At 41.0% G+C, this 14,946-nt stretch overlaps 1 protein-coding gene across 9 annotated transcripts in view; it reads right to left on the reverse strand.

Annotated features, from left to right (window-relative positions):
• Positions 1 to 453: 453 nt before the first annotated feature.
• The window catches only part of CLIC5 (chloride intracellular channel 5), an 86,518-nt gene continuing 72,025 nt past the window's right edge, over positions 454 to 14,946 (reverse strand). For all 9 annotated transcript variants that reach the window (XM_064411698.1, XM_064411696.1, XM_064411691.1 and 6 more), the window contains 2 exons: positions 11,864 to 12,045; positions 454 to 9,627 (listed from right to left, as the gene is read on the reverse strand). In XM_064411698.1, coding sequence (XP_064267768.1) covers positions 9,460 to 9,627; positions 11,864 to 12,045 — 350 coding nt within the window. In that variant the 3' untranslated portion in view covers positions 454 to 9,459. The remainder of the gene's footprint in view (positions 9,628 to 11,863; positions 12,046 to 14,946) is intronic.

Genomic DNA, 14,946 nt, shown 5'->3' on the forward strand with positions numbered 1-14,946 from the left:
CTCAGCCCTGGTATTTCAGGACTGCTTGACTTGGACATTGCTTCCTAAGTTTTGTATTTAACAACACTTATGGATCTATTATTCAGGAGGTTGAACCCCAGACTCTTTTTGATCTGAACAGCATCATCCAGTAAAGGGCTCCAAAGTTTAATTACACACTGTGTAAAAAGGCTTTTTTTTCTGACTGCTTTAAACTTGCTGCTTGATTATTTCATTAGGAGCACATAATATCTGATATGAGAAATAGTGAATGATCATCTGCCATTTCACCCCCCCTTATTTTATAGATGTATATTATAACCCCACCAGTTCTCATATCCCAGTCTTAGAGTAAGGGATGACTATAGCTGTATTCAAGCTCTGAGCACACATTTGGTTTTTTGCAGGCAAAGAAAAGTTCCCTGTTTAAAAAAAAAGATTAACAAAATTAAACAAAGTTCTGCAATAACCCAATGAGAAAATAAACCACTTTTATTCAAATTATAAGGTGTTAATCACTCTTGGAATATAATTATAAACAGCTCCAATTCAGGAAGGTTGGTTTCTTCATTTAACACATAATCATTTGAAGGATACAAAAGAAGTATTTGCTTATATATTCAAAAGCTTAAAATGAAACAATGAGCAGATACTTTTTTGTGTTTAAAAATTAAATTTAACTCTTTCTTCAATAATAAAATATACTACCTATTATACAAAAAGGACAGTATTTTATTCACAGTTGACAGAGTCTCACAATCATAATATTAAACCTGAACTGCAATGACATTTTAATTATATTTTCCTATTATTACAGATTATGAGGGTTAGAGCAGCACACAAAGGCCCTAATCAGGGTCTTGTCATGTAAAGAGCTGCACATGCAGAGAAAAAATACAGTTCCTACTGGAAGAGGTTGCACTCTAATCTAAAATTGCACATTAAGAGAGGATGTTCCTTGACTGAAAAACACAAGTACACAAAGGGATCCTGGCTTGCTTTCTTATCTGATGGAGACCTCTGGATATACAGTTACTTTTCACTGTCAGACACTATAAAATAGTTGTTTACACATAAATTACTTTCCTTTTAAGCTTACCAGGTCTGAGTTTAAAGGTAATTCCTCATTTCTCCACATGAGTTTCAGATCTTGCTTTTAGCCCAGCACTTCAGCTGGGAGCCCTGAAGCCATTACCCATTTCTGGAATTAATGACATTTTGGAGGAGAAAATCCAGTCACGTGAACTCAGGTCTTGACCAGTAGCTAAAAACTTAAGTGTCCTTTCAAATGAGCTCTTTTTTGCCTGTATAATGCCCTGAAGAGGTGTCATGTCTGATCATCATGTCATGGTTCACTGCCCAAATTTTGCCTTTGAATATCAGTGCAGGTCTAAGCAATTGTGGGTCCACTGGGGCACAGGTTGCTCACACACTGATATGAAACTTGTCCAAATATCTATTAAGACATCCAGACTGGTTCCTGCTATCCTCTCTCTTTGGGCTCCCCTTACTCTCTTTCAACCTCAGACCTCCTCAAAGTAACCAGAATTGTGCTCCAAACAAGTCAGGATTTGAAAACTAGTAGGTTTTGGAGGGGAAAACAGCACTTCTGCTCACCCCCAAACCTTACTATGCAACTTGGTTTTGATCTTCAGGCTTTAGAACTGAAAACGGGTTACAAAAAAAAAATCTATTGATAACAAAATCATAACTTTCTAGGAAATACACAGCAGGACATTAATTAAAAAAAAAAAAATTAAGGACAAAAGTGAGCAAAGGGGGGTTACCATCATAGCTCTGAGAGCTTGCACAGATGAGAACCCATTCTCCAGGAACCAAACCAAGCAGCTGTTGGGAATTTGTTCATTACTTCTGAGAACACAGTCAGAAGTAAAAGCTGTCAGGTTTGCACCAGGAAAGAGGGTTGGGTTGGGTTGGGTTGGGTTGGGGAGCGGGGTTTTTCATCCCAAATTCTTACAGTCAATAATGCCCAGCAATTTCCATCACTAAATAACACAACATACTCCTGGTTTCTTTGAAACACCAGGCTCAGAAACACGACAGCATTGGAAATGAGAAGTGAGGCAGCTCGGTGCACTTAAGGGAACATTTTTAAGCCATTTAGCAGGAGTTTATTGCTCCAGCACTGGAGGCTTTGAGCATTCAAGCACGACAGGGTGTGCATTGTTGTGCCAGAAGTGCCCGCCCTGGGTGTGTGTGGTGTGGGGCAAGGGGCCAAGGGCTGTGTTTAAACGCACCCGCACGAGAAACGCGATTTAGGCAGAACAAAGCACACTCCTGTTGTGCCTCCCCGTGATTATAAAATAGATCTGTGTCATTATAAATAGAAAATGACTGGTGACAAAGATGCTGCTTTGACTCACTTCTGAGGCCAAGCTCGTTCGCTGCGGTTCCTGATGTCAGACCAATTTAGCGGCTGCGCTGCAGGCGAACGTGTCTGGTTTGGGGTTAGCCAGTCCACATCTCATGATGGCTTAATCTCATTTTAAACAGCAGGGGATTCACTGGGGTCCTTTGCAAGCATCACTCCCTCACCCAAGGACGGCTCTGAATGCCTTTCAAACACGCTGCGCCCACTGCAAGGCTCGGATTGCTAAATACCAAATTACCTTGTCCTCCAAGGGACTGCCAGACTTTCGGGGTCTGTGAAGTTGAGATTCTACTTCCACACAACTAATGGTGTGGTTCTTGTTTATTCCAGTGGGAACCAAATCAAAGACACAGAAATAATAGCGCTGTTTCAAAAGTGTAAGTTTTCCTCCTTATGCCACTTTCTATCCCAACAAACTTCACAGCATTATTAAATTAAATAATGCAGATAAATACTCTGAATATATATATAGATCTATGTATACATGTATATATAGTTTTTATGTTGTACAATAGGTAATTTAAAAACAACAACAAAAAAAACCAAACAAACACAAACCCCAAAAACCCAAAGCAGAAACTAGAACTGGAACCTCTATTGCAGTATCCGTAATATTCTGTTCATTTACTCCTAAGCATGCTCCTTAAAAAAACCTGCAATCTTTCTTCTTCGGTAATTTAATCAGAATCCCACTTGCATTTGTATTTTATATCACAGTTTATTCCCAAAACTGGAGATAACCTCTCATTTCCTGAAAACTCTTAAAAACTTTCTTAATGAAAGAGTAGAGAAATCTGCTGTTTGCAAATTCTACTTACTTATTGCTAACTTCCAAACTAAAGTAGTTAATTTAATGAAGGAGGGGAAAAAAAGGAGTGAAAAAGACTAATTTGGTGCCCGTAGCCATTTCCCAAATTCTTCAGAGTTTATAGACCTAGAGAGACAGGGAAAGAGCAACTTCTCAGCAGTGCAGCAGAATAGGCCAAAATGACCCTGTGAAACCCAAGCAATTCTGGGAATTAAAGGATGTTCACTCCTGTTATGGTTCTACACTGCAAACTGCTTTTAGGGCTCCCAGTAGTACCCATTAGCAATAGCCAAGCTTTTCTGTTTTAATTTAATTTAATTTAATTTCCACCAACAAATTCCACCCTGTGGTGAGAATTGACAGTATCATGTTGAGAACCATTAAAGCATATTTGGATTGTTTTTACTCCATGTATACATAAAAAAAAAAAAAATTCCCCCACCCTTCTTAGTTTTCTTTAGACAAGCCACTTCATAATAAGAGTGAGGCAGACACAATGGAGGCATCGTTGTGCTGTGGGATACCAGCACAGGGAGTGTGGCTGGAGATAGAGCAGAACATGCCTTGGCATTACTCTGCCAGCACAGCCTGGGCCCTGCTCCACTCTGAACCCCCCTGGGACCAGCCCAGAGCCTGGCAGCACTGCTCATGTCCCTGCAGTTACCACCTGGTGTCCTTCTTCTGCACTAAGAACCTTTATACCTCTCTTTTCTGCCTGAGTGCTCGCTGTTCTCTCTGCACTCGAAACATCTTCATGCTTATGCCACCTTTGGCTTTGCTGGGAATTCCTATTGGGAATTCCCCCACTGGGAATTCTGCCACCAGATTTCAAAGGGAAGAGAATAATAATGCCCTTCATTAATATAGGCTTTTCTGTCATGGCTTTTAGGCCCCTCTCCAGGCAGGCAGGCAGGCAGGCAGGCAAGCACATGTTTAACATTAAACACATCAGTAGTCCCTATTCACATGCTGCAAGCTAGAAATGCTCATTAGTGCTGGATCCTGGCTCCAGCTGAGCTCTAGCACTTCAGCCAGGGAGGCAGGCTGGAGGAAAGGTGGCCCTCAAACCCTTCATCGTGGCTGCACCAGCACTGGTGGAGCAGTTTTGGCTCCTCCAGAGGGTGGTGGGTCCCCTTGGCAGCGGAGGCTGACCCGCTGAGCTGTGACAATGCCAGCACTCAGAGCTGCTCAGCCCATGAGCACAGCTCAAACCCACCACGTGCAAACGCATCCTTGGGAGTGCTTTCAGCATTAGCATCCCTCCAGTGAACGGTGAAAGGAGAATGAGCTGGGGCAACAGGGGAATAGGATGATTGTGCTTTGGTCTCTGAGAGGCTGTGAGTCCTGCCTGGGGAATGCCTGAGGGGTCACACAGGATTCTTCGGGTTTTTATGTCACGCGTTAAAAAATAGACATTTCAAGTTTTGGAAAACAGAACTGGATGGGGTTTGTGGGCTTTTCTGGGGCCAAGTCTTGTTGGACTGTGGGACAAGGAAATAAAGCAGCTTAACGCTCTCTGCTTTCCCTGCACGTGAGCTGGAAGGGGAGAAAAGGGACCAGGACTCCTCTTTTCACTGCTGAGCACTGAGTGGGCTGTCCCAGTTCAGTGTCCAAGCCAGCACAGCCCTCCTGAAAGGAGCAAATGGGAAATCTGTGACTCAGAGGGAACCTGTCTACTACCTGAGAGAAACCCCCAGGCAAAGCCACCTTCAACATGCTGCCTTGCTCCTGTCTGTGCTGAAATTCAAAGTCCAGACTAAACAGTTACTTAACTCTTGCTTAAAGGATCCCAGATGAAAAGATACAATTTTAAAAATTATTTTAATGCTGTTTTCTCAAAAAAAAAAAAAAAAATCATTACCTCCTTCAACTTCTCAACAAGTATAAACCTCACAGCTTTCCTGCCTCTTCTGGAATTACTAAGTCATTGCAGACATCAAAATTAATGAAGAGATGAAAGATTCAACAGAGAGGCAAAAATCTTACTGGAAAAATAGTTCTTAATATCAAAAACGATTCAAGAAAAATGAATACATTTAGAAAAGTAATGAACAAAGGCAAATTTCCTGATGCTTAAAAGAATACACATGAAGGAGGACACAAGACCTAGGGATTATTTTTTTCATTAAAACACCAATTTTTTATTTATTTTTTTAATAATGCTTCCATGTGCTTCTGGTTTTACAGGATTGTGATTTCCACTGGCTAAATTTTTGCAATACTTTTGACTCAGCTAATTAGCCAAACTCAGGTGGTGCAGACAGGGGGTTTCATCCCACCAGATAGAAGGGCTACACTAAAACATAGTTTTGCCTGTGCCCATCCACAAGAATCCTGCTACTTATCACTGAGGAAATGGTTATGGCTAACTTGGAGCTAAATTTGAGCACAGACAAGAGAGGGAGAAAGGTGCTTAGGGGTTAAAATAAAATAAATATATATTTAAAATAAATAGTATGTGCAATTCAGCTGAACTTCCTTGTAGGAAACAAAGTTGTCTATTTTTTTTTGTGCTGTAGATTGTCATTCACCCTGGCAGTGGCTTTTCAGCTGATGCAACCAGAGGAGTAACCTGCAGCTCTATATTCCACACCAGACCTGATAAAGCAGTATCGTTATGTGATTTCTATAGGAAAAAATGTTTCTTAGAAACCCTGGTTTAAATAGACTTTAAAGACATACTCTTTAGTCCTACCTGTGCTGAAAAATGACCTCTTGGCAATTCAAAGAGTTCTAACAGAGAATAAGGGTAACTAATCTATGGGACCCTCAAGAACTCCCATAGCAGTGCTAATAGAAGAAAAATCAATATTCGTTCCAGTATGAATGGAGTGTTGGATTGAGTGAGCAGGGAGCTTTGAAATAAATATCTAAGAAATGTTTGGATGAAATGGACATCTTCACAGACATTTGGTCTGCATTTCTGAAATGTAGATGATTAAATCCACATTGTTGGCTTCTTCCCTCCCTGCACTATGTCTTTCTTTACATCTTACAAAAAATTTATGAACAAAGTTATTGTAAATCTGCAATGTCTGTCTTGTCACTTAGATTCTTTTCAGAAATGCTGCCTTGCCAATGTAGATATACAATCCTGTATGATTAATATTTATTACTTATAATTCTAAATACAATGGAAGGTCACCAAAAATACTCTGCCTAAAAGAGTCTGGAGCCCTTTACAATCTCATTGGTGATGGATCCTGAGCCTTGAGAACTGAGCTCAAAATCTTAGCAAAACACATTTCTAAGCAGGATTTCCAGTATTTCCTGCTTCTGGCAATGGATAAAGCCAAGAAGCACAAAGGTGAGTGAAAGTTACACATCTGAAAACATGAGCTTGGATTTCAAACCCAAACAAAGGTCAGGGAATGCCTGAACCTGTCCATGATCTTGGATCAACCTATAAGAGAGTTTTGAGCAAAATGCAAAGTTAGGATGCAGAGTGAGACTTGAATTCAGACAGAACTGGCACCTTGGCTGAAAACTGCTCAATTTTCCTCTAATTTCTCATATCCATCATTATATTTTATCTAGATATTTTGGAATACCGTATGAAAAGTGAATATATTTAAGGATTTTTTTTTTTTTTGCAATTTATTAAAAGGAAATTAGCCTGGAGACTTTTAGATTTTATTATGAAATCTTAAAAAGTTTTTAAGAACATGCAAATCATCTCAGAAAACGCTCATTGCATTTATAGACAATTTTCTTTTTGATATGAGCCCAACCATTTTTAAACACTTTTTTTCTAAAAAATAGATAAAATTTGAGGTCACTGAAATGAGCTGATTGTGATTTGGCCCTCTTCTATGAAGAATAGAGAAAAATATATAAGAGAATGTCAGAACTATGAGATTTAGCAAAATGGAGAAGATTCTGAGATGAAAATCAGGGCAGATCCTCGTTCACCTGCCTGAGATCTGCTGCATATTTGGACAGTCTTCTTTTAGGACATAAATATAATAAGCAGACAGCAAGAATCTGCATCTGTGTCTGTGTCTTTTATTCAAATATTTACAGAAACTGTGAATAAGGAAAGTTACTGACTGAATTGCAAACCTGGGAAAAGGCAAATGAGAAAAATATAGTTTTTGTTGATTGACAGGATCATACTGAGAGTAAAAAATCCCCAGGACCATTGATCAGACAGAAGACTTTTCTCTAGGAACAAACTTGCAGAGCTTTGCTAATAACACTTTCCCAGACTGACTGAGCCATCCTGACCCAAGTGTTGACTGAAAACAAAAACCAGAAAGACAGAAAGAAAGGATCAAGTCAATTAAGATAAATAAATAAATAAATAATTTCCAGAATTAAATAAAAAAAAAAGAAAAGACAATAATATCACAATAATTCCAATCTCATGAAGAAATGTTTTTAACAAGCCACATGTGCTTGTGCAGATACTTCTAATCTCATCAGATTTTTCTGGCTGCTATTAGTGTTCTCTGAGCCAGCTGATTTCTCAGCAATATTTTAAGCAGTGCAAGCCTTTGCCCTCCAGTCTAGCCACTGCTAAAATAGCCCATTCTAGGAGAAGACTTGGGAGTTCATGGATTTTCTTCCAAGGTTTTGAAAGTTCAGAACAAATTGACCATTGCATGTGAAACAATAGTCAACCACAAACTCCCTTCAGTCAGCGAGCAACATTCTGCTCCCAGCTGGGTTAGTGTGAAAAGTGGAATTATCCCACTAAAGCAAGAGGATGGTTTCAGATTGTCATCAGCATCACACGGCAGAGCCTGGCTTTCGATGTTGTTCCACTTTTCCAGCTCTCTGGCTGCAGACAAGTCTGCTTGGTCACAGCTCACCAGGTTGGGGTTCCCCTCAAATGAGTGCAGTTTTAGCAGCTCTGACCAGAAGGGGAGCCACAACAGGTTACAGCTCAGCTTTATTTTATCTTTAAAAACAGCAGTAAATCCCTCCACAAACTGAAACCCACAAACCATGTGCTCTCCTGTACATGAGTTTCAAGTGCAAGAGCTGTCATTTTGAATTTGCTGAAGAAATGTGCAAATAATCACCAGTGTAAAGTAGATGTGCCAGGCAGGCACTGCAGACAGAGCGAAATAATCTCTTTTAGGAAAAAATGCCTAATTCAGAATTGTGGAACCCGGATGGGTAAGGCCTGGATGAGTGGGATTGAGGCACCATGCATGGATTTCTGCTAGCACACTTGCTGAATTCCTGGCTGGAAACATGCCTCTTGCTGTGCCAGCCTGCCCTCTTTGAGGCTCTCACAGCAAATTCCTCCTGGGCTGAGATGATGAGCATTGAGAGTGACCCATCTGGAGCCCAAGGCAAGGAAAGCGCTTCCCCTGCCTGGAACCCGTGTGCAGCGACAGCTTCCTGCTGCTGATCCAAGTTTCCCAAGATAGCAATTAGAAAGGAACTGGCAACCATACAGTCAAGATGACAATATCCTGCGTGGTTTGCTTTGCTGTGCCAATTCCCTCTATGGGTGCTGGAGTCAATCTGCTGCCCCTGTTATTGCTGTGTCTGTCTGTCGCTACCAACGAGCAGATCCACTGGGCATTTTGGCACAGGACTGCTCTTCCAAGGGCTGCCTGCTCAATTGCTCTTTCACTCTCTTGCTTTAAACATTTGGATCCAACAACACCATTGCAAATTTTATGCAGAGTAGCATCTGCAAGTCTGACATATTCACTCAGGCTTCCCCCTCTTGCGCCAAGTTAAAAATAAATACCCTATAAACTCCTGGGCCTGCTAAGACAGAAGATGCATTCAGAGAGTTTATTTAAATATAACTGCTAAGAGCATTTCTGCTTTAGGGTCAAACTCTTACTTTTCCCCTCTCTCTCTCCTGAATTTTGTTCATGCCTCAAGGATCTTAATAGAACTGAAGAAAAAAGCGTCCTTGAAATAACCTAGGCAGGAATCAGTTCTATGTGTTCCTAACTCTTTTACCTGAAATTTCAGCTATTTTTAAAACTCTAAAGGATGCAGGTCGTTATGTACCCCCAACATAGAACAAGAAACTAGTCAAGCAGACTCATTTCCAATACTGATTGAAAATAATACTAGTTGAGCTAGATCTTGGGTTAGACTTCAAAGGGTGCCCACCCCCATTTCCCACCCCTCCCACTACAGCTGCCTTCCCTTTTGTCCAGGGAGAGGCAGATTTGTCCCTGCCCAATGCACTTGGAACATGTGAAGTCATAAAGATGCCAACCAGACAGCATAACGGCAAAGAATATCTTAAGGCAACAAGGAGCAGAGTCTGTAAAAGGGGATACTGAGCCATGGCTGGGGGCAGTTAGGACTTGCTGAGCCTCTTGGCCACATCTGCGTAGGCTTGCTCGATTTCCTTGTCTGCTGCACAGGTGTTGGTGAACTCATCCCTGCTGTACGCGTTCTTCAGGTACCGCCACAGCCCTGTCATCTCCGCCGGGAACTCGAAGTTGCGGTATTTCTTTGCAACAATCTAAAGCAAAGATAAAGCACCTGAAAAAATCCATCTCACAGGGGATGCATCTCCTTCTTAGGGAGCTTCTTGCTCTCCTCTGTCATATAATTAAGAGCAAATGAGGGGAATGTTTGGAGAATCAGTGATTTATCACAGAAAAGCCTGAGAAGTGACTCCTGGTTGTCCCCTATCATGCAGGGCTGCTGCTTGGCCTAAGGATACTCTAAAGCTACAACCTGGCTACTGTTACCAAATTTCAACTTTTATGGTACTTGAAGTGCATTGATTTTATCATATTGGGGGTTTGGGGTTTTTTTTGACAAGTCTTGAGTACATCACTTAAAGCTGAGACACCACATAAGAAGAGGCTGAATTATAAAGAGCAAGACAGATTTAAAAGAAATGCATTAGTAATGATTATAACATGTTTTTATATTAATTATTATATTTAACATTATTTTTATATATGGTATTATATTTTTAATATATGCAATATATTTTGCCTGGTAAGTGGTGTCAGAGGATATAACCACCTACAGCTGTTGGAAGGCTGGATCCGTGTTCATGAAAACAAAAAATTCAGGGTGGTATGGGCACCATGATTAGGAAACCAAGATGATTTAGCATATATTAGAAACAGGAGCATTGGGATAAACTGAGAGAGAAAATGGTTATTTCAAGACTTGTTAGACTAGGAAATTGTCTATCAAGGCAAATTTTCGATTTCTAAAAACACTCAGGCCCTTATTCAGGAAAATAGTTAAGTGCATACTTAATTTTAAGCACCTGTACAGTCCCATTGAAGTCAATGGGATTAATCTGCACTTAAAGCTAGTTAGTTGGTTAAGTACCTTGCTGAATTGGGATATTTCAGTTTCCCTGTAGGAATATACCATATAGAATAAGCTTGTGGTGACAGAGTGAACTATCTGATAGGAAAGGATGGATTAGCTAATTTAATGAGTGCTTCCAATCTCTAATTTTTCTGACAGTATAAAATTGTTCCTGGGCATAAATTACATACATATGTGCCACAGAGTTCCCCTTTATTTTTAAAGCACATGGTAGAGCTGTTTTCCATCTCAGATTTCTTAGGACAGTCATGTGCTCAGAAACGACTGTGATTTGTTTCTATTACCAGGATCCACTTGGTATATGCAAGTCCAAATCCTGTCCTAAACTGCATTTAATTAAGCATTCTTGCCTTCCATGAGCTTCACACGCATATGGGGAAGATAAAACCTGCTGGGCAACTTAAGTCAACATTTTCAAAATTTCCAGCACACATCTTCCATCAAATGAAAAAATAATTCACCCTTTTCTTCTATCTGTTAAATGCTTTTCAGGCAATATCCTATGGCTATGCTTGTCTGAGAAAAATTTTAATTCTCTTTTTACATCTTTCATTTCATCCCTAGGAGACAAGAACCAGTGAGGGGCCACACATTCATTTTGCATTGTCTGACTCCAATGTTGCCAATGAAGACGAGCCAGAATAAGTGCTAAACCTGTGAGGATATTATCACATTTCTTACCTGGTGACTTATGTGCTTTTTAAATTTTTTTTTCTTTTTGCATGTGTGCAGTCAGCTCCCAGGCTCAGTTTATGTTTTGGCTCACAGAGCCAAATTAGATGCATGACTTGGCTTTAATTCCTAGCTCACTCGCTTGCCAAGGTCTGCCAGGTACTTGCGTTATTCTAAAGCAACATGTCATCTGATAAATTAAATAAATGCAACATTTAGAAGTCAAGATGATGTACATGATTTGCATTATACCAGCAACCATAGTACATCTTAAATCCCGGACCTTGGCAATGACTTTGATTTGTTAACTTCTCTGTGTGAAATACCAGATGGAATAAAAATTCCCCAAAGAGATGGACTGCTGCTCTTAAGTTACAAATGGGTGGGAACTGACTAAAGTTTTAACATGTTTCTTAAGGGCATTAGGAACTAATTAATACAAAAGACTGCTGCTACTTGCAGCAGGGTAAAAATAAAGAAACAAGACATCCAGAACTCAGTACTGTCTTCACCACTAATAAGTGATGGGACAGTTTTCCCATGAACTAAGTATCAAGTTCCTTTATTTAACCTGTAGGAAACACTGAAGAGCAAAACTGTGTTTCAAACTGTTCTTCTAGGCCTGAAGAACTCTCTGCTGAAATACATGTTAGCTTTGCACTCAGCTGTCAGAGCAAGGCACATCATGTCAGTTAAGGCTTCTTTCACCATCTCACAACATCTTTTACCTTGACAACGTGGAGTTTGGGCAGAAGGTTGCAGTCAGCAAGTGTCAGGTCATCTCCATCCAGAAACTTGCGTTTAGACACTTTTTCCTCTTCAGTGCTGTCTGCATCAATCTCCTCTGGCAGGGGAGTTCTCAGGTAGTCATCCAGCTTCTTCAGAGCCTTCACTAAGCCCCTTTCAAGTGCTTTGCCAAAAAAAAAGAGCCAAGAATAAGTGATTAGGGCAGGATAGGAATTGTTTATAAATGCTTATTATCAACGGCTATGGTAGTGTCTAGAAAAAAAGCCAAGAACCAATTTATTCATTGTTAATTTGTGATCCAAAGCCAACACAATCCAATGGCAAAGTAGCCCAGCAAATTACATCTGCCTGAGGATAAAGCTCATCCTGCAGGGAGAAAAGGGACACAGGGACCTCGCTGTACCATGTCTTCTCCTGACAAACAACAAAAAGCAGTGAAAGAGATCACAGAAAGAAAAAACAGCTTGTCAAGATGATACACAAAAAAAACCCCATACTGCCTATGATATTTCTTCTGGTCTGTTGAAAGCCATGACACAGGAACTGGAACCCTACTTCATTTTTCTAACCAGCTGCACAGGACTGCAATGAAGCAGAATTTTCTAGCATTACTTCAGCTCTATCAAGTCTTAATTTTACTTCTTTCAACACCCTTGCAGAGTAATTAAGGGCAATAGCAGTAATTCCAAAGATGCTAACCAGAGCTCCATAGAGCTGAAAGATATGCTACAAACGAGATGAGATATTAGCCAGTGTTAAAATTCCCATTTAACTCTGGTTCAGCCTGGGTGCAAACACTCTTTTTGAGAGATCTCAAATAGTCTCACAATGGAGACTCCAGACCTCTTAGTTCAGTTACTGAAGATCATGTCCCACACTGCTGCTGGCTCCAACAAATTCCAGTGTTCAAATGCCATCTAAATCTCTACAGCAGAGTGCAATTTTTCACCCAGACAAGGAATTTGTGTTTTTATGCTTCATTGTCAGGACAATAGAAAAGATTGCTTGCAATTGCAAGTGCAATTTGCACTTACAAAAAGCTGGATAACTCTCTGCAGGTTTGTGCATTACCCAAACTGCAAACACTCAGGGCAAAGAAGGGTCTTCGGTGTTTCTGTCTGAAGGGTGAAAAGCATGATGGAGTCCTGGTCCCCCACAAGTGCCCCAAAGTGCTAAAGCAACATAAATAAGAAACAGCAAGAATTTACAATGTGAAAAAATAACAACATGACTCACGGGCTTAAGGCCAGAATTTCAGCTGGTGAAAATTACCTGCAGTGATTTATACCTGCTGCAGATGTGGCCTGGAGTCAGTATTAATGGCCTAATACTGTAAAATCTTATATCTCTGAGTAACTTACTGCCACTGAACTTAGGAGAGAGTTACTCAGGTGGTATAGCACTACAAGGCCTACGGAGGTAAGTACAAGGACCAATGAAATAGGGGAAATTTGGTTAATTATATGCAATAAATTCTTTACAGCTGCCCAGAGAAACTGTGGCCCCATCCCTGGCAGTGCTCAAGGCCAGGGTGGACAGGGCTTGGAGCAACCTGGGATAGTGGGAGGTGTCCACAGCAGGGGGTTTGCAACTAGATGGTCTTTAAGGTCTTTTCCAACCCAAACCTTCTATGATTCTATGGTCCTAAATATATTTATGGACCACGACAGACACTCGAAAGGGCTGCAGCAATCGCCCTTCACAGAGAGCCTTGCTGGCACAGGTAACTCCACAGGCTCTGTTGTCAGCTGCCCCTGTGCTTTTGGCACAGAGAGAAAGGCAGCACATCCAGGGCTACTGAGAGAGCAGGAGCTGAATGCCACAGAACATGATTTCCCTGCTGCCCTAACATCCATTAAACCTGTGCCAGCAGTGGAAGTCAGATTAAGCCGCTTGATGCCTTGCTCCCACTGAAGTCTCTTGGCCCAGCACCAGGGAACCATACCAGCTCTTTTGTGGCTGACTCTGAGACACAGTGGCAAACCCTGGCTTAATTGATTGACTGGAGAAATTACTGTGATCCAACTGAAAACACCCCCACAAACATAGCAGGGAGGAAAGGAATTTTATTTCTGAAAGCAGAGCATCTAAAGCGACTGAAGTGCTGCCATCCATAAAACAAAAGTGTTGCCATCCTTCATTTAATCAATTCAAATTGAATTTTGACACTGACATTCTGCTGTCAGATTCTGGCAGTGGTGCCTTTAATTGCCTGCAGCTGTCCTGCCTCACAACTTCCACGGGAGGGTAGGAACTGTGGAGTGTGGCAGCACTCAAAGGATTTAGCAATCTCTTTTTGGTTTGACCTGTAATACCTGTTGAATAGAGAGTTCTGCTTTTCTTGGTCAGCCTCAGACTGTGTCCTCTTACACTGTGCTCATGTAGAGACAGTGAACTGGAATTCCTGTGATTTCATGCAGTTTTGTTCATCTGGGTTTTACAGAACTGGCTCAACACTGACCACTTTCCAGTAGTCCCTTCACCCAGTAGGATTTTGGTTCTCCAAGTCATCTGAGCAATATTCCAGTGTCAGGAGGGTGTTTGATGCTTTGTGCTAGCCCATGGGGTCAGTCAGGTGTGTGCACAGAGACAGCAGCAGCAGGTGAGGTGTGTTTATGTAACTCTTCTGGAACTTATTAGGTTTTGGGGGTTTTTTTTGCCCTCATTGCTCTATCAAAGTGCGTCATGGCTGTCCCAAAAACAATGCCTGGAGTGCAGCCTGTTTGTGACAGCAAGAAAAACAACTGTCTGAATTCATAGTTGGCTCTTGCATACGGCAGCTTTAGGCCAGAAATAAGTGTGTATGTTCAGGGCTCAATACATCTGTGACCTAATTCACAGGCTCTGCTGGAGCCCACAGGATGCTGACACCTCACATTGAAATCACCACAGAGTCAGGACCATCTTATATCCTGACAGGCAAGAACTGAACAACTACTTGTGACACCAATGACCCCATTTTTTAATCAAAACTCTTCATAGTAAACTAGATCTCAGATCCTAGTAAAGTTCTCAGAACAGCCTGGAAAATAGGAAAATAGTGAATAAGAGAGAACTGCTCTCC

The sequence above is a fragment of the Passer domesticus genome, chromosome 3, assembly GCF_036417665.1.
Source record: "Passer domesticus isolate bPasDom1 chromosome 3, bPasDom1.hap1, whole genome shotgun sequence".
NCBI lineage: Eukaryota > Metazoa > Chordata > Aves > Passeriformes > Passeridae > Passer > Passer domesticus.